We start from the raw sequence: 20164 nt of genomic DNA, 5'->3' as shown, positions 1-20164 counted from the left end.
TGCTGGACTGACCTTTCAGCTACTGAAAACATTTGAAGGATCATGAAACATAAAATACAACTGTTAGACTGCTGAGCTGCTAGAATGACGTATCAGAATGGGACAACATTCCACTCCCGAAGCTCCAGTAACTGGTCTCCTCAGTATTCAGATGTTCACAAGCTGTTTTTAAAAGAAAAGGAAATGTTACACAGAGGTAAACATGCTCTGTACAAACTTTGAGACATGTTGCTGCAATTAAATTCAAGATTATATTTAACCAATATTTTTCAGCCAATATTTTTCTATAAAATAGCAAAATATCTCACTTTCAACATGTAATACGTTTGTTAGACCGCAATCTACTGTTTGCACTTCCTCACATCTGGGGGTGTTAGAATAGAGTTGTGGGAAACTCAATGAAACCAAGATCTGTTAATATTCAAGTTTCTACATGTCTGACAAAATGGCTTTGGCCTCTGGCATTCAAATTATATCAGGAATGGATACCAAAATGTATGGAAGCCCGTTTCCGCAACTTAATAATTTTTTTTTAGAAATACCAAGTCATAATTATGAGATACTAAGTCAAAATTATGAGATACTAAGTCATAATTATGAGATATTTTCACACAGCAGTTCAAGTAGCAGCTCTTTGGTGTGGGAAGTATGACAGAAATGGATTGTGAGTACATTGAGGACTACTTTAAATTTGGCTTTACAACAAATAATTGCTTAATTTGCTTGCTGATTCACATGGGATTGTACTAAGCAAACGCACCCTTGAGAGGATTTTAAGCAAGAAGCAACTCTGGCGTAGAAAGAACGAAACTGATGTGGCTGAGGTGGAAACTTTCATTGAACAGCAACTGCAAACATCTGGTCAGTGCAATGGCTACAGTTGGATGCACCAAAAATGTTGGTTACATGGAATTGTGACAGACAGAGAAACTATTGCAAATATTACTACAGTTACTGGATGGTGAAGGTGTCGATCTGGGGTCAAGAAACAGGCTGCGAAGGGGGTGTAAACCACAGCTGTGGTCCAAACTATGTCTGGCACATTGATGGCTACGATAAGCTTAAGCCATATGGAGTTGCAATCAGTGGATGCATCGATGGATTTTCCAGAAAGATTGTATGGCTGGAAGCTTACAAAACAAACAATGACCCTAAGATCATTACTGTTTACTTAATGGATGCTGTGATCAATTCTGGTGGGTGCCCTGCCAGACTCAGACTTGATTTAGGAACAGAAAATGACCAAATGTTAATCTACAACTTTAATCTAATGTGTCATCCTAACACACAAAAATCAACACTATTTCATTTAGTCATTTGTACTCACTTACAACCCCCCATGTGTCACATCAAAGTGTAGTTTTGCTTTAAGACACAGACTTGCTTTGACTTAGGCTATCTCATCATTTTGAATTAGTATCTCATAATTATGAGATCCTATTTCAGAATTGTGACTTAGTATTTCTAAATGTCTTTTTATTAAGTGGCGGAAAGTGGCTTCCATAGAAAAACGCGACGAATTGGAAAAAAAAAAGAAAAAAGTTAATCCAAACGCATATTCTTTTTCTCTCTCAGAATTTCTGGGAGGTGGTATGGGTGCTGACGTGCATGGCACAACCCAGCCCCTGCTTCAGTGTGAGGGGAAAAACTCCAGACGCAGGGAGCAAGTCCACAGAGTGGATGAGCGCGCAGACGCATCAGGTGCGCATCAGGAGACGGAGGAACTCCAAAAGGCTCAGCAGCAAAAAAAAATTATACATGATGTGCAGAAAACTAACTAGGTTTGGAATATTCTTAACTCAAACTAGACACTGATGTGACGCACAGAACTGCAGACAAGCCCAAAGACAGCACAACACTGCAGACGCTCTTATGGAAACGCGCCGGACCATAAACCCCCGCCGTGAAAACTCTGTGCCATGAAGCAGCAGCGGAACACAGAACACCTGTAGCTCAATTTGGCAACATTTTCAAGTTCATTCAAGGGGAAAAGAAGAAATCATGAACTTGTCAGAGGCTGTGTGGCTCCTGGACGAGCCTTGGAACCTCAGCAGAGCGGAGGAGGAGGACCAGAAACTTTTATTCGGGATCGGCACGGATAATTTCATCACACTGCTGGTTTTCGGGCTCATCTTCACGCTCGGGGTGTTGGGAAACTCCATGGTGATCACCGTGCTGGCCCGGAGCAAACCCGGGAAGCCGCGGAGCACCACCAACATCTTCATCCTCAACCTGAGCATAGCGGACCTGTCCTACCTGCTTTTCTGCATCCCTTTCCAGTCCACCATTTACATGATGCCGACGTGGGTACTGGGCGCATTCATTTGCAAATTCATCCACTATTTCTTCACCGTGTCCATGCTGGTGAGCATCTTCACTCTGTCTGCCATGTCCGTGGACCGGTACATCGCCATCGTGCACTCCAGAAAGTCGTCCTCTATTCGGGTGGCAAAGCACGCTCTGATCGGCGTGTTGGTGATTTGGATCTTCTCTCTGGCCATGGCAGCGCCTGTCATGTACTACCAGAACATTTTTCACCGTGGGGAGAATCACACTTTTTGCTGGGAAGTGTGGCCGGATCAAAACCAGAAGAAAATCTACGTGGTGTGCACGTTTGTTTTCGGTTATGTGTTGCCTCTGCTGCTGATTTCCTACTGTTATGCAAAGGTAAGAAAACCTGCTAAAAGGTTCGTCAGTTGTGACAAAAAAAGTTGAGCTTAAAACAAAAGTAAGTCTTATCTATAATCTTCTTGTTTCCAGGTGTTAAATCACTTGCACAAAAAACTGAGAAATATGTCCAAAAAGTCTGAGGCATCAAAGAAAAAGGTATGTATAAAGTCAGTTATGGACAGGTAGGTGTTAAAGTTAATGTCATGGTTTATATATAAACACACATATACTGTATATATATATATATATATATATGTAAGTATATATATATATACATATATATATATATATATATGTGTGTGTGTGTGTGTGTGTGCGCATGTGTATTTGCAAACATACAATTTGTAATTTCTACAAATAAATGACATTAGTTTATATTCTAGGTGACATATAGACAAATAGAGCTGTCTGCCACCTGTTGAATAAATGCACAAAAATAAGAGTAAAATGGATCGAGTATAAGCTCACAGTGTATAAAAGACATCTAGTTAAATAATGCTCCCCCTGAAATACTCATTGTGGGATAAATCTCCATACAAAAGCAGCCTCTAAGCCCCTATATTTACTATTACAGTATCATATCCCATGCTGCTGCTGCTGTCAAATCCCATTAAATAATGATCAATAGGGTGAAAACATTTAATTAAAAGCTAAAATTGCATTGAAATGCACTACATCTATGTGGATCTGTGTATTTATGGTTCGCTATGCTGCAGCCTCATCTTCCGTGAACATGTGGTTTGATTCAAAGCAGAGGTCAGTGTTAATGGCCTATAGAAAGATGTATAGCAGTATGTATGGCAAGTCCAGCCCACGTTCAGGGAGGAACCAGTGAGTCTGCACCAGACGCTGCACTCTTACTGCTAATCCAGCAGCCAGCCAGAGGAAACCCTCTCTGATTTTCCTTGGAACTCAAGAAGTGAGCATTAATGCTTCGGTTCTTTCCGTGAACTGGCACACTCGAGCAAAGTGCCCAAAAGGGAATGGGCAATCAGATTGTCATCTAGCACTCATTATTCTTGGTGGAGGTCATTTTACTGTAGCTTCACCAAGAGACAGTTATCTGCCGTCGCCTGCTTGATTGCCGATCTGTCTGTCTGTCTCTCTGTCCGGCCGTTGCTCTTCACAGCTGGTCTGTTTAAAAGCACAATCTGATAACTGCAGCGTGCTATAAAGCCAGGGGTAAAGGCCACGGGTCGGCCTCAAGAGGAGAGATTGATGAGAATGTAAATGTGATTTAACGTGACTGCGTATCTCTCTTTAAACATATTTTATTGCATGAGGCTTAAGACTAGCTGTGGGAGGTAAAGAGGAATGTCAGATATTCTCGTGATTTACAGGGCTCACTGAGAATGCACAGAGGGAACGTAAGAAGCCTTTGTGATAAATGGTTGGCAAACAGTGCATTCAACCTAAGCTGTAATACATACGTTTCCAACATGGATACTTTTACTGTGACAAATGACGGTTTGAACACACAGTGCAAGGCTGACAGACGGATTGAAATGACTGAAAACTGCATTTATATGTTAGATACTTGTGTCATTCAAACATTTTTGGAGGTAGCTTTTATTTTTTTGTCTTTATTGTATATCTTCATATAGCCAACTCTGTTTAAAGCTCACTGAACAAACAGAAGCACTAAATCCGACACTGGATCTGTTAACACTGCTCTCAAACTATTTTTAAATATTTGTGTTCAAAAGGTTGGAAAAAAGCTGTACTTGAGGCGCCCCAGCTGCTGATTTTCTCTGCCTTCTATGATGTGAAATTAAGCTAAAGGTGCTGGTAGATAAACACACTTCCAGGAGGAAACGAGTTGGCACAACCCGTGTTCTGTGGCAGGTCCAGAGATGACTCAACTCCCTGGCTGGTTGGTGTTATAAAAAAAAGATGCAAACAATTTAGACTGAGTTGATGTGATGTGAACAATGTGAAAAAACGGAGAAGAAAGCTTAGTAGTTTTGTAAAACAAATGATAGGTTAATACAAAATATTTTTTATCGTTTTAGAATGACATAAATAAGAATAGCACTTTGCATCATATTAAAAATATGTCAATAACCACCCCTAAACCAGCATGGCTGTACATGCCCACATTATTGTAACCACATGTCCTCCCTCTCACAGTCCAACATGCTGTTTTGCCATTTTTGCTTTGCACTGTCGTTGTTGTTTCTCTGATGTTTTTGGTTGGGGAAGATGAAAAACAGTGGAGGATCAGTTCTTTGTAGTCTGCAACTTCACCATTAGATGTCGCCAAATCCTACTCACTGCTCCTTGACAGATGTACTACCAAGAATGTCCTCCTCCCAAATACAACCAATAAGGTCATTTCTTCATGCAGGCAATAATGACCTATGTATACATTAGAAGAATATATGACCTCTAGTGGTCACGAGAGCAACTGCACGTGAGGTGTCAAAATGGCATCCATTGAGGTGAATGTAGCATGGCACAAAGAATGTATTTAAAGGTAGGGTAGGAGATCCTGGATTTTCAGTCCAGCGAAGCTGCATTTTGAAAATACACCGGTAAAAAGTCCCAACCCTTTTCTTCACTTTCCCCCCGAAGGCACGCCTCTAGAGTACATGAACGCGCACGAGCACGAAGGTGCACGAGCGCTGTTCTGACAGCAAGCATCGATCGTTTTAGTATTTAGTATTTAGTTTATGCTAATTATACGTTTAATAATGCTAGGTGCTAGCCAAGCTGGCTCTAGTTTAGCTTCCTGGCAAGCTTCTGGACGTTCACGGAGCAGGGTACGCGCACAGGGAGAAGGAGGGGGAGGGAGGAGCAGATTGCAGTTTGATAGACGGCAGGACCGTTCACAATGATTGGATACTGTTTTTCCTAGATTGTACGTTCTAGAGGCCACTAAAACTTTTCATATTTGTGTCAAAACTTTTAATTGATTGGTTGCAATGAGGGTGTGAAGAGTATTTCAAGCAATATGTAAAAAAATGTTCCAGAAAAAGATCCCCTACCCCGCCTTTAAGTCCTAACTGTAATTTTCTTTCCAACCTTAACCATGCAGTTCTGATTTCTAACCCTATCCAAGTTGTGTAAACTCAGCCAGAAAGTGATGCAAAATGTCTTAATAAAGTTTTATTGTGTTAACGACTGACTTGAACCCATGAGTGAGAAAACAGCTCTTGCACCTGGGTGTCAGACTCGCATGCCGTGCTTGAAAACACTAATTGCACCATCCACATGCCTTCCTCATCCTAAAGGCTTTAGCATGGTTGCCGCGTCTGCGAGAGCGAGCGGTGTTGATGACGTCACGATTTTATGCCGGCTATATATGGTGGCGCAAGTCGATGCGCCAGTAGTTGCAATTTTCTCCGTCACAGAGGTGTCGCTGCTACGTGAAGGTTACTGCTAACTACTCTACAACCACGAAAGTCGAGAAGAAAACATTGCCACTGTCAAGAGCAGGAACACTGTCATCAATGATACTGCTGCAGTATCTGGATAATTTTAAGTTTTTAATTCAGTTAAAAGAGGTGAAGGTCTGAAGCCCCCGGCATCACCACTTGGAGTCTCTGCCCTCTTCTTTGCCTTCACGTATCTGTCCCGTAGCTTCTTCCACACTTTCTTACAGAACTCTCCCTCTTTCCCCAAAGTTCTGCCAATCTCTGTCCACGAGTTTTGGGAGTTTACGTGGTCCCTGTGCTGTTTCACTGCAGTTTCTGTACAAACGCACCTCCTGACTGAGGCTGGTCTCAAATTGGTCCATCCGGTTTGTCGCTCTGGCGCAGCCAAGTTACAAAAATCGACTGGTGCACGACAACGCGCTGCGCCGTCTTTTCAAGGCAATCGCCAGGCCTGAAACGTCATTTTGACGTCACGGGTCGACTGCGCCGTGAGCAACGCATCAACTGTAAATCCAGCTTAAAGAGGATTTTATGAATTGGTAAAGGTAGCACTTGGGAACAACATTTCCTCAGATATGTTCAATTCAATTCAGTTTTATTTATATAGCGCCAAATTACAACAAATGTCATCTCAAGGCACTTCAATAATACAAGCCAATTCAAGCCAATTGGAGATCAATTCATTACAATCATAATCCAGTCATATACCTCCCACCAGCAAAGATATCCTATAGTGCATATTAAAGGGTATTGGTCATTTTGTTTGGAGGACTTTGATTGAAGCAGCTTTACGGCCAAGCTTTACATTTAGATAAAAAGCAAAAAAAAAAAACTTTTCATTTGGCTCTGTCCAGAGCAAGCAAAATGCATGCATCAGCACCTTTATAGTGAAGAAACACTGTGCATTAGGTGTACAATGCACACCTGATGCACAGTGCATTAGGGTTGACATTGGGTATGTAAAGCGTGAGCACTGAGCTTTTAGGTTCTTTAGTCCTTTTCATGAAGTCAGAGACATTTTGAAAGGAACTAAGAATGTGCTCCCCACATGGTCCAAATGTGAAGACAGCATACAGTATGTGCGTGACCAGATGCCACTCGGTTCAGTTTTTTCATGTGGTTTGAATAAATAAGAAACACAAAGCAAGCTAGCTGTACCCTCCAGCCACCTGAGCACACAGCTTTATCAACCTTCCAAAAGAAACATTCCAAAATGTGTAACTATTCCTTCAAGCTTAAACTAGGTTATCTCTGGGGAAACTTATGATTGACCCAAAATATTGCTATGCATTAAATTTGAGAGTAGTGTCATGTTTTGTTTATATCTGCTGTCCTAAAGTATCACAGGACATTCCAAATAAGCTGGGACAAATAAATACTCGCAGTGGGCCACGGAGCGTAGCCAATAACATTTTTGGCTGACGAGCTTACTGCCAGGCCTTTGAAATGGAACGTAAATGGCACCTGGAGAGAACGAGGTCACTCCCGCTGCTGTTGGGAAATACAAACTCCTTATCACATTCAGGCACCCAGGAAATCATGCAGCCGTCAAAATTCACAGACACCACGAAAAGCCAAATCCAAAAATAATTTGTCAATCAGTCTTTCATCTTTCTGCAAGTACTTCGTGCAAAGTTGCGACAAGCCTGTTTTTAAAAAAACAGCAGGAGATGTTGGGCCACGATCAATACGGCTCCAGATGAGACATGTTGGTATCTGAAACGGAAAAAGTAAATATTACAGTTCCAAGAACAGAGAAAAGGGTCTTTTGCTGTTTGTTTTATTTGGCAAACGCTCCGTTTTTACTGGATTCTCAGTGTTGAACCAGAGGTTAAGAGAGGCTCAGCACTCACTGGTTGTTAAGGGAGTTCGAGTCTGTCAGCCTCCCAGAGGGAGAACACAGATGGTTATGGGTAATTGCAAAAATTAATATTTGGCAGAGTCCTCTTGAAATTTTCTAACAGCATCTGTAAAACAAATCAAGGAAGCCTAATGCTTCTGTGGCCAAACATCATCACTATCCTAAACTGGGTGTTATTATTTCATCTGTAGGACTTACACCCGGCATCGACTCTCAGTGACTTGCAGAGTAATTCAAAGCAAAGTTAATTGGACGTTTCTAAAGAATAATGAAGTGATGTACATTCAAAACAATCATTTAAAATGATGCTTGCACCTTTTCATTTCTGTTGCATCCTTAAATTGCATCCTTAAGTTAATGCCTATTCCAAGGCTGTTTTTTTTTTTAGGGTAATAAAGGAAATGTGGCAGCAAGCAGTGAAATTAGACTATTAGTTGAACTGCAGAGCACATCACAAGATAAATGTTTTCATTATGTTTCTCCTTTTAGAGGACAAGTCTGATGTGTTTTTGACTTAAATCATCTGAATGCATCTTTGGAGTGCCAAACTGAGAGAAGAAGAAGATGGATCGTTGTGATGTCGCTATCTCAAGCGCCTGCCAAAAGCCTGTCCTCCAGGAACTCACACCTTTTGCCTTCAGAAGCCAATCGACACATTTCCCAACCTATGTTCCACGCTTTGCCTAATATACCCATACTGCCAGCACAGAGCAGGGATCTCGAGACAAACACAGTCATGGAAAAAGAAGAACACCCGATAAAAATGTCATCCTTTTTTGAGGGTTGAAATGTGATCTTTATTTCAACAACAATGAAAGGTTGAGGTAATATGACTTGACAAAACTCCTAGAATTAGATTCAAGGCAAAGGGAGACATTTCTGGCATAAACCAGCGACTGGATTTGAGCAAAGGAATCTTAAGCAAACATCTGTGTGCAGCTTGGGGCTGCTCTGTTGCAGCTGCTGGACCAACTCACTGTCACAGAATCCAATACGATTTCTTCATTGTGTCAGACGGTACGTGCAGAAAATGCAAGTCCACGGATTGAAAAAGAAGAACTTGACAATAACAATGACTTCAAACATTTCAGTAAATCCATCCAGGCTCAAAAGGAAGAAATTGAGAGTTTGTGGAATGGGCCCATCAAAGAGCCACCTTAGTCCCATTGAGAAGCTATGGGGTGATACAGCGATGTTTGAAGACACCCTTCAAACATCGGCGGCCGAAAGAATTTGGGGAGAGATAACTTGGCAGTTGATGTTTGAAGGGTAGAATTCATGGGAAATGTCTCAGGGGAGAAATTGTAAACTTACATTTCGTGTTGTTTGTATTGGTAATACCATTAACATCACCTTATTCTACTGATGTGACTCGAAAAAAAAAAGGTCAAATATGTTATCTCTTCAGAAAAAGCTCTACTTTATCACTCTGTCGCTTAAGATGTCCCACGACATTGCTGAGCGATTTTGTTCCAAAGTTTGTTTGTTTTTTCATGATAAAGGTTGAAGAATTGTGAATTGCTACAAATTCAGGGCTCCAAAATGATAACAAACCTATGTTTGCCTTTAAAAAGCATTACTCGTGACTTCATGCTTTTCATACTTCATTTAATCAGAAGATTGTCACACTGACTTGAGTCTGGCCTTTTTTTTTTTACTTTGCTGTCAGTTGCAAGAGTTTAGGTGTTAGGATAAAAATCAAGTAAATGATGCTCTAAACAAAACAAAAGGCAACGGCCCCCTCACAGAGTTAGATCCTTTCTACAATTAGTGCTGTTTAGAAAACAAAGAAATAACCAATTACATTACATGTTCTTGATTGCAACTGGGCGAAAACTTACCCAAATGTCTGTCCCTTGGATGATCTTACAGAGGGAAAACTTTCACATCAAATCAGCTGTAACTTCCAACCTCTTCCATGAAATATTGCCACAACATTGACATTAGTCTTTGGATGACCCGTGCAAAAAAACAGCACTCAGCACTCTCCTCTCCCAGCTCCTTTCCAGTTGACCTTTTCACCAGCACTTGAATGCACTGCCTTCACATCAGCTCCTCATTACGAATCCTTCTTTCTTTCTGTGGCATTTTTAAGTAACCCTTTAGATACGGCAAGTGATTGACTTCACTCCATATCCCGACCTCTTCGAGCCACTAATTGTCCCCTCTTTAATCCACCTTTTTTTTGAGAAGGAGATGCCAAAATGATCGAATAGACAATTCTTGTCCAAGTTTGAAATCCTTTCAGATGAAACGCTGAAAGTGGAAGCGCGTCTGTCCTTGCTGTTGATTTTAGTGGAACCTTTGATATTTTCAACCAACTTTTACATCGTCGTGTGGAAAACTGGTCTCACCTTTTAAGCCAACGTTGACAAACAGTATTTTTTTCCCTTAAGTGTTCTCGTGTAGGCACAAACAGAACGATGAACTTTTTTTCCCCCCCTGCATTTATTCTAATACATACATTTTCAGGTTATTTTGCGCTCCCACTGGTTAGTGAGTGGGTGGCAGTGTACGGGGTGACTCACTGAAGTCCACTAAAGAGGCTAATTTGCATCTTTGCCATGATAATCACATCCCTGCTTTTAATCATTTGTGCAATATATTGAGGGTGCGACCTCGACCGAGCCGGCAAAGTCAAGTCTATTTGCCTGTAACACTTTATATATTGGCTCATTAAAACTCTCAACATTGCTGCTGTCGGTTTTGTAACACAAGCTGAGACTGAAATGAGAGATCATGTGACTCCTACGCAACCGACACCGGCTCCTTGTTTCTGTACAAACTGGCTTTAAAGTTCCACTCTTAAGTTTTGAGGGCAATAAATGAGTGTCTTTCTCGCTCTTTCATCACTCTTTCATTTGATATTTGAAATTCTCATCTGTGTTGTTTGAAACCTGTTTTTTTCTTGTGTTTACCTTAAATTACTCATTTTTATATTTGAGTTGCGTTCTGCTGTGAAAATGGCTTTAAGTCAATTTTTTCCCTGCTCTTGTCCCAACCTCAATCAAAATCATGCAGGCAACGGAGGGGAGAGAGGGGTGTATTAATAGATACCTTTCTCTTCTGAATAACCAGAGAACCATATTGCCACTCTTGTATTGTATGTAATAGTACTAAAAGGCCAGTAGTATTTAAACTTGTGAACCAGACATTTTTACATTTTTCATTCCTTTCTACACTGTGTGATGCAGATGCTCTCTGTCCTTTAATTAGTCTCAGGTAAATAGACATGTCTAAGTGTTTATTAAGAGTTTTTCTAGCCGGACTCAGAAGTAATTAGATTCCAGGCGCATCAGAACATGTGACCTGCTGTTAATTCGCCCAAATTCTATTTTATATTATAAATGGTGAATATATGCTCAAGGTTCTTCAGCCCATATACATTAAAAGCTTCGACAAGGACATACAGACTAAGTCTAAGCCTTATATAAACAGCTCCATGGACATGTAGGGCGATTAGAAAGAGATGAATTAGACAGATTTCTCCATATTTTTTCCCCTGTATTCACAAGTGCGCGTTATCTCTGCAAGTGAATAAATGTTCATGAGTCTTTGCATCATGGCCGATTCTGATAAGAGAGTCATTTAAACATTTAGAGGACTGCATCTGGATCTGCTGAGAGAATTATCAATAGGATGATGTGATTTACACATCATTTTGGTTTTTCAGAGGCATTCGCGCAAATGTGCCTGTTTGCATGATGTGATATGTCATCAATTTAAAGCGGCGATTATATAGTAACAATAAATCAAATGACACAATATTTGGTGAAAGGGGTCGCTTGAAAACGTCCGTTTCTCGTCAGCTCTCAGATTTCGGCTGACTGCGTTGGTCTGATTTTCAGCCTGTAACTCTGTTTCAACCTCATTACAAACCTCATTTCCAGCTGCAGCTGGGAAGAGTTAATAACGCAAAAGCTATGAAAAACATTGTATTCCTGCTTGGTGCCACGAAGAAGCCATTATCTGGTGAAATATAGAGCAGGCGGTAGTCTGTTTTCAGAGGTTGCAGACCAAAGTTGACCTAAGAGGAGAATGAATGCTGGATTTACATTCTTGCCTTGAAATCATCAGTGTAGCTTTGAGGGAAAGAAGGATTGATGGCTCCATCTTTTTTTGGCTATTTGACAAACAATAACTTAGTATAAAGTGGCTTATGTTCTATACCCATGAACTTATGTATTTGTATCTTAAACCCTACATCATAAGACAGGGTTAGGGTAGGGTTAGGTCTTTTCATATCATATTACAAAGATTTGAGATATGAAGATAGTAAGATAAATTAATTGAGGAAACAGCAGAGCTGAAGCAGGATAAGCCCTCCAAGTTACTAGTCTCTCAAAACTCAATTTATCCTTTTATCTGTAGTAGAACTCTGAACTTGACAAAAGTATGCAGACATTATCGCTGGGGGTGGGACGATATGCTTTGGTCACGATTCGATTGTATCACGATTCTTGATAATTGCGATTCTCCAAGTATTGCGATTCGATATAATCAGTAATTGCAATTTTCTTCCTCCTTAAAAAAACAAACAAGTTGAATCATACACTTCTAGAATGAATGTCGTTCCTATAAACAACGCACATTAGTCTGTCAGTCAGTCCAGCTGCTGACATTTATTTCAACTGAGACAAAAAGAGGCATTTTTTAGGGACTGACTAAATCTCTGTGCTATTCTTCCATGTGCTGTCTTTCTCCTTTATGGCCTTCAGACAGCTCAGACGGTGCTGGTGGTGGTGGTGGTGTTCTGCCTGTCGTGGCTCCCTCACCACGTTGTTCATCTGTGGGTGGAGTTTGGAACCTTCCCACTGAACCAGGCCTCCTTCTTGCTACGGGTGGCCGCCCACTGCCTGGCGTACAGCAACTCATCTGTCAACCCGGTGATCTACGCCTTTCTGTCAGAGAACTTCAGGAAGGCTTACAAGCAGGTGTTCAAATGCCAGATTGGCACCAGTGACTACCCACTCAACGACATCAAGGAGATCCGCTGCAAAGCGGATACCCCACCCTCGACTAATTGCACCAATGTTTGACTGACAGTGCCTGGTCACAGGAGAATGACTTATGCCAGCGGTGACACCGAAACTCAAGACAAGACATTGTGACACAGTCATGAAACATGAGTGGGCGGGTGTTTTTGATGTAGGTAAGTATAGTTGATTGTATTTTTCCACATAAGCAGTTGGCACTATACCTGGACTGGAGGGGGATCCAGCCACAGTGGCTGCAGGACATGAGTCATGCTATGATAAAAGCCTGTGGTGTGGAGAACTCAGGAAAATGATCCCCCAACCACGGTTCAAAATACTGACTCACAAACATCATCGCCTCCAGCTGCAAAAGAACAATTGGAGCATTTTGTGAAACTGTAGTCCCTTTTTCCAGGGATTATTAAGGATTACCATGTCAAATTCCTACAATTTCTAACCGCTGGCTGGTGTGTGACTCTATCTGGAGTTAGACTTCCCGTCTCTTCTTGTTGCTAGAGTGGAAAAAACTGTTCCAGGAGCATGTGTTAGCTTAGGTAGCTTAACTCAGAAGCCTGAGATGCCTACAGCCGCTTTGAAAGAGAAGAAACGTAGCCACTAGTAACTGTGAAATCAATCCATACATCACAAAGTAGACATTATATAAATAATGAATTTAGCTTGGCTTGCTAATCACTTCAGAGTTTTTACTTTGTTTCACATAGTTGTCCAAATCTGGACTAACTTTAGCACTGATGTGCCATGAATTCTCAGTAAATACACACCAATTTTGTAAAGAACAAAATATGGATGTTACCACATCAAACTGCCATGTTTTCCTTTATTTTGTCATTTGGTACACTCAACTATTCTTAATAATAGATACCATGGAAACAGCCAACCTTGTTTCTAAAAGTGGCAAAATTAGTCTCCAGCCTCCTTTTGCATACAGCAGGTACGTTACTGCATTTGAAGAGGAGGAAGTGAAAAGACAGTGTTCCCGCAGCTGCACTGCCTCCTCTCCCCATGCTTCTTATTCATCTGAGCAAAACCCCACCCCACTACCACATAGAACAAACTAGGGGTAAATTAGAAATTAGGGTTGTTGAGTATTCAGAATTTCTTTGGAATGAAGCACCAAGTGCCATTATTTTAGAAGGGGTTATGGACAGGGTCTCTGTGCCACGTCATCACAGAGATGCGTGTATGACAGAATGCAGTGAGCAAACCAGTTGGACTGGTAGAGCCAAGCTTCTAAATTGATATGACAAGGCAGTAAACTGTACCAACCAGCAAAGATAAATGGAAGGTAATTGTTCAAAATTGCGAGGGGATTACAGCCTTCTGCAAAAAAGCAGGAGAAGATTGTAGATTCAGGCCAGTAAAAGGGCGATCTGAGGTCCTGCTAGTTCCAAAGGCGGCACAGTCTCTGCAGTGCCCACTTTATGTCTCGGGACCTGGCCGGTTAAAGTCCAGACTGTGTCCAGTCTGACTGATCGGAACACGAGCATTTTGGCATTCAGCTCACAAAGGTCATATGTAGACAGCTATGTACACATACACTTATAACAGCTGCAAATCATTTTATTCACCCATTTTGTTCATAACTGGACTTGGTAGTTCCTGAATGCTTCGGCATAACAAACACACAAAATATCAGAAAAATGAGTGATCTAAATTAAGCCTGCCTGACAGAGATCATTTCTGAAGTCACGGGGGGGGGCTGATCTCACTGTTGTTGTACCTGTAGCCGACAGTGGATCCCCGTGAGGAAAGCTGCTGGCTGAGCTGTTGGCTGAGCTTTTGTTGAAAGACGACATCTTCTTTTCCGTACTCTACTAAGCAAGTTTTTTTTTGGGGGGGGGTTGTTAAAAGCTTTATTGGAGCAGTGCTAGTTACAGTAATGTATTAGTGGGGTAAATGATCCTTTTCTTCATGTGACCTGCGTAAACTAGATTTGGTTGTAAATAATCTGCAGATTGAAGTTAATCTTCACACAAGCCTGTAAAAGCCTTGCTCTGTACTTTGCTTTAAATGCTTTGTTGACAGTTTTTGGACTGTGTTGTGCTGTAGGACTGAGCTAGGCTCTTTGTCACATTAAGCTCTATGCTTGTTTTGCACCCTTTTGTCAGGGAATCATCATGAAGACTGTTGAGAAGAACGAAGAATTGAAATACATGTCACCTGTATATGTCATGCCTCCACACAGCACAGCGTTACCTCAGTATAACAAAAAAAGCTGAATTAAGCATTTGATGTTTGCCTTTAGAGGTTTGCTGGAAAACGTTGCGTCCGTTTTTCATGTTTTACCTTAAAAGGAGCCAAAGTTTTGCGTGTCGATTTAAGCTTGGTGTGACCTGATGTGTTTTTCTGCTGCAGTTGGATTTTTTATATTTTTTTTCCCTCCAGCAGCTGAAGTGACTGATTAACATGACCTAATCAGTTTAATCAGCAGATTCTCATACCCCGTGACGGCGAGGATTTTGGATGTGATAATCAAGGATTTTTCCCAGGGAGCAGAGGAGGGTGCAGTAGATGTCTTTGCTCAATATAGTACAGAGTGCAGGGAGTGATGCAGAGGACCTGTGCACGACAGCATAATCCTGGATGCTTTGCAAGCATAGCAATTCGTTGGGATACATTGTAGTCGCATGTGTCTGTTTGAATTTTTTATTTTTGGCTTAATAAAAAAACAATGTAGATCAGAAATACATAAACAAATGTATTTAACATGAGAGCACATGAACAAAAGATTGTCTAAGCAAAAAAAAAAAAAAAAATGTTTGAAATTTTTTTTTTAAAGGGACACTATGTAATATATTAAGTCATTTATTAGCTCAAATCAACATATTCATTCATAAATTAGTCCTCATTGGTGTAAAATTATCTCTGTCAAAAATCTCACTTATCCTCCTGAGTGAAGAATAACTTGTCTGTATCTACATAGAGCGGGCAAGCTCTATGGAGGCTGCCATGTCCTTCCGGTCTATGAAAAACGACGAAGTGCTGAGAGGGACAAAAAGCACTTCGAATCGCGTTTTCCCCAACGCCGGGCCTGCAAGCGGAAATGACGTCATTTTGACGTCACGTCCGCCGAATGGCTTATTAGTGGCGCTAATGGTAAATAGATTTTATCTCGTAAATTATCCCACTAATAATGCATTGATTGTTACCAAACTTCTGCCGTAGTACACATAGGCTCTCAACTCACAAAACGAGGCATTAGAAAGTTTGTAAGTTTACCGGGAGTTTATTTAAAAGAACACTTTCCAGATAGCAACTACACACTGCTGCTAACGCTAACGCTGCGTCGACGTCACTTCCGGTAACTCCCGGAATATGATTTGCACACCAAAGGCTATGTCAACTTATGTTATCTGACATGTTATCTGTCATCTGTATTTATAGTGTTGTTGTATGTGTGTTATGTAATCCTTTGTACTGTGTGTCTTGATGTATTTTTGGTTGTATGGACCTTGAGTCTGAATATATAGCTTCTTGAATCTTGACACATACCGCCTGCCGTAGTTCAAGAAGTTGCAACGCACATTTGAAAACGCGAGGCGCTAGAGAGCAAATTCATTCAACTTTGCAAAATAAAATTGCACCACTAGATGTGGGAAGAAATTACATAGTGTCCCTTTAAGATTACAGCCAGCAAATTCCAGTGAAATTTCAGAAAATACTTGGAAGTTTTCTAAAATGCAGAAAAAGAAACAAACTGGTCCGACTAAATGACACCCTGGATATTAGGTCGCCGGTCCATCACAGTGACGAACTTCATTGTATTTAGAGAATATAAACAAATGTAAAATTTGATGCCAGCAACACACTCGAAACAAGTTGGGATAAAGGCTTAAGACTTAGACTTCGACTTTCTTTTATTGTCATTGCACAAAAAACACAGCGAAATGTCGTTACTTGGCTTCCGGTCAACAGTGCTAAAATTTTGAATGCTATACAGCATTAATTGGGTTAAATCAGCCTTCCTTGTAGTGGCAATTTTTAATTGTTTGGGAACTGAGGATACTCGCTGTTAAACGTTTTAAAGGAGGAATCTGTGCCCACTCTTGTTGAATGCCAGATTTCAGCTACTCTATAAAGACACGGTTGTTGCTTTTTTTGGATTTTCTTCATCGTGATGTTTTACACTTTTTGATAGAGGACAGATGTGGTTTGCATGTAGGACAGTTAAGCACACACCCATACTGTTGTAAGTCATGCAGAATGAGGTCTAACATAGTCCAGGTGAAATAACTACTTGACTCCCAGGAAAAGATGTTGCCTCCAAAATTCCAATATATGCCTCTGCATCATTGGTACCCTTGTCATGGACATTGGCCCCTGCACCATCACAGTTGCTGGCTTTCGGATGGTCTCACTCATCTTTGGCACCAAGAAGCAGAACTAATTTTTTTTCACCAAAAGCAACTGACCCACGTAACTACAGAACACGTGTCCTCTGTCCATCAAAGATGAGCTTGTGCTCAGAGAACACATTTCTTGATGCACCTGTGGGCCGTGTTATGTGAAAATGGTTTTCCAAGCTCCTCCCAAGCCCATGAGGCTATATTGATCATGGTGGCATGATGTAGATTTTCATGTAGCGGTGTCTGAAGGCTTGAAAACCACTTTTGTTTGAGAGTAGTTTCAATCCGTGGCCTTTAGTCATTTACCCAGACCTGAATCTCTGATGAATCTCTGACCAGGTTTGGCACAAATGGTGAGCCACTTGGACCCAGCCTTGCTTGGAAAGACTAAACCTTGTGCTGCATGTTCCTTTTATACCCAATCCTGACACCCTCACCACCAACAAATTGCCAGTTAATCTGCAGAGTCAGTGTCACTTGTGTAGTCTAATAACGTTTCGTCTAAGAGAGACCGACTAAAATGTTCTCAAATTTTCATTGATTCATAGTTTTGAAATACAAGGAAGTTGGTCAGTGATACAAAATTTATTTTATTTGGGCTAGTGTCTGTTAAACAAAGAAAAACAAGATTTTTTTTCTTTGTAATAGCAGTTTAGGAAACTTTTTTCGAAATGAGGTTTGTGATATTTATTGTTTTTGTGGACTCAGACAAATCTCAGCATGACACAAAAAAAATAGGAGGCAGGGAAAAGGGGGGTTTTCAACTTTGTGCACATGGGTTTGAGAGGGACTTTATTGTATTTTTGTCATGACAGAGTACATTAAAATTGCTTCTACAGAGTTCATATCATGCTATTATACAGTATTGCTGTAGGAAGAGTAGTGCAACTCTGTCATGAGAGCTATCAGATAGCACCATTCAAGTTATTCAGTTCATCTAACTATTGAAAAGTAATATAGTAATATGTAAGAACCACGTGACCATCAAAACTGATCACTGCATCATCAACAATAAATGTTCATAATCTAAAACAAACAAGTAATGCTTCTACCTTATATTTATATTAAAAAAATGTTTTTTTTATTATTTCAAATCCTGATCTAAACACAGTTGGTTGTCTGCAGACTGTTTTACACTTCTAACGCTGTTATTTGGTATTTCACCGGCAATGTAAAGTACTTTCACTGTAATTTGTGAGCCACACAAGTGTTATTATCTGTCATTTTGGAAAATTAGGATTTTCAACGCATTTTTGTTTCTCCATAATGTTGTGGTTTTGTGACAAAAAGCCTTATTTTTTCTTTCATTTAAAACCACAGTTTTAAGAGAAGATCCATTTGTGACGACAAATAGGGGGCGGCAGTGGCTCAGTGGTTAGAGTCGGTCGTCCCCAATAACCGGCGGTTCGATTCTCACTCTCGCCACTCAAAAAAGATCGGTGAAACTGACAGCTGGAGAGTTATCAGTCCACCTCCTTGTCACGGCCGAGGTGCCCTTGAGCAAGGCACCGTACCCCCATGCTTCCCGGGCGCTGTGAATGGCTGCCCACCGCTCCAGTGTATGGCATCTGTCTGAGTGTGTGACCCTGTGCATGAGCATGAGTGTGTCAACAGGTGCCAACCTGGATGGGTTAAAAGCAGAGGACAAATTTCGTGTGTATGCATGTATGCATGACCAATAAATCTGATCTTAATCTTAAATACTACACATGGGACGAGTGAGAACACACAATATCTGTGCTCTTCTTTGTGCACATTTCTGATGGTTCCTTTGTTTTTAAATGATTTTTTTATCTTTATTTATTAATTTACACAATTATGATCATCTTTCAAGTCAGTGTGTTTTACAGGGCTTGCTGTTGTATCTTTGAAATCCTGTTTCCTGTGTAACTGCCGCTGTGATATAAACAGTTCGACCAGAATGTGAAAAAAAAAGATGAGTTTTGTTTTTTAAGTCTGCTTTTTTTTTGCTTGGAATGCAACATATTAACATAATGCTTTCTCTGAAGTACTCCGTATCTGGATTGTGTTATATAAAGTGCTACTTATATTACAAAGCTGAATTAAAATCTGTGGCATTTACTTGAAGAAATCCTTTTATTCCTGTAAGAAAACATGCTTGTCTTTTCTGACAAATGAAAATCTCTTGCTAAATGTCTTGTTAAGGCTTCTACCCCTATAAATGGAGCTTTTCTGTAGCCTCAATTAAACCGCATTGTTCAACCCTCACCTCCGCAAAGGGTCTTACCCCAAAAAAAGGAAAATTGCAGTTCCCACAGCCCCTCAGAGTTTGGTTTTGTTGGATACACACTTGTGGCCTGGAGACATTTTCTGTCATCACATCAACCCAAATGATCCCAAAAAAGGTCTGAAGAAACAATGTTTTCCCACGAAGGCTTGCACTGAAAATACTCAGCTTATTATGAGTTATTATTTTAAATGAGATGCCTCACAAAATGATTCCTATTTAGCCTGGAGATCACTTGATATTTACCTACATTTTTCTGTACATGAGGAAAACGAATTGTTCTTATTCGTATTCCCAGATGATGAGTCGTTCAGTGCAGAAACAGCTCTGGCATTCAGAAGTTTGAGTTGTGGAAGTTGCAATGAAAATTGTCTCAGACATTCATGTCCCTCTCTGATTTCCTGACCTTTCATCTTGGACATTTTTAGTTTGTCCGATAAATTGTGTGTAATCAGACACTTGCCAAACAAATGACAGTCCCTTTAAGCTCAGCTGCACTTTCTGTTCAGTGCTAACTAGCAAATATTAGCAGTTGGTAAGCTAACTAAATATAGCAAGCATGGCACACTGTTAGGTTTTCTTCATTATGACTACATATGCTTCCTTACATCCTCTGTTCTTCCATGACCCAGAAACCATCCCCCCTCATCATGGAGGATCTTCCA

At 40.6% G+C, this 20164-nt stretch overlaps 1 protein-coding gene across 1 annotated transcript; it reads left to right on the top strand.

Moving 5' to 3' along the window:
• The first annotated feature begins 1595 nt into the window (after nt 1-1595).
• LOC142379735 (galanin receptor type 1-like) lies at nt 1596-19321 on the top strand. Its single transcript, XM_075464949.1, has 3 exons — nt 1596-2667; nt 2761-2826; nt 12627-19321. The coding sequence occupies exons 1-3, from the start codon at nt 2002-2004 to the stop codon at nt 12945-12947; spliced, it is 1053 nt and encodes a 350-aa protein (XP_075321064.1). The 5' UTR covers nt 1596-2001; the 3' UTR covers nt 12948-19321.
• Nucleotides 19322-20164: the final 843 nt, after the last annotated feature.

The sequence above is a fragment of the Odontesthes bonariensis genome, chromosome 5 (genome assembly GCF_027942865.1).
Source record: "Odontesthes bonariensis isolate fOdoBon6 chromosome 5, fOdoBon6.hap1, whole genome shotgun sequence".
NCBI classification, from domain to species: domain Eukaryota; kingdom Metazoa; phylum Chordata; class Actinopteri; order Atheriniformes; family Atherinopsidae; genus Odontesthes; species Odontesthes bonariensis.
This window is presented reverse-complemented; position numbering and strand designations above follow the sequence as displayed.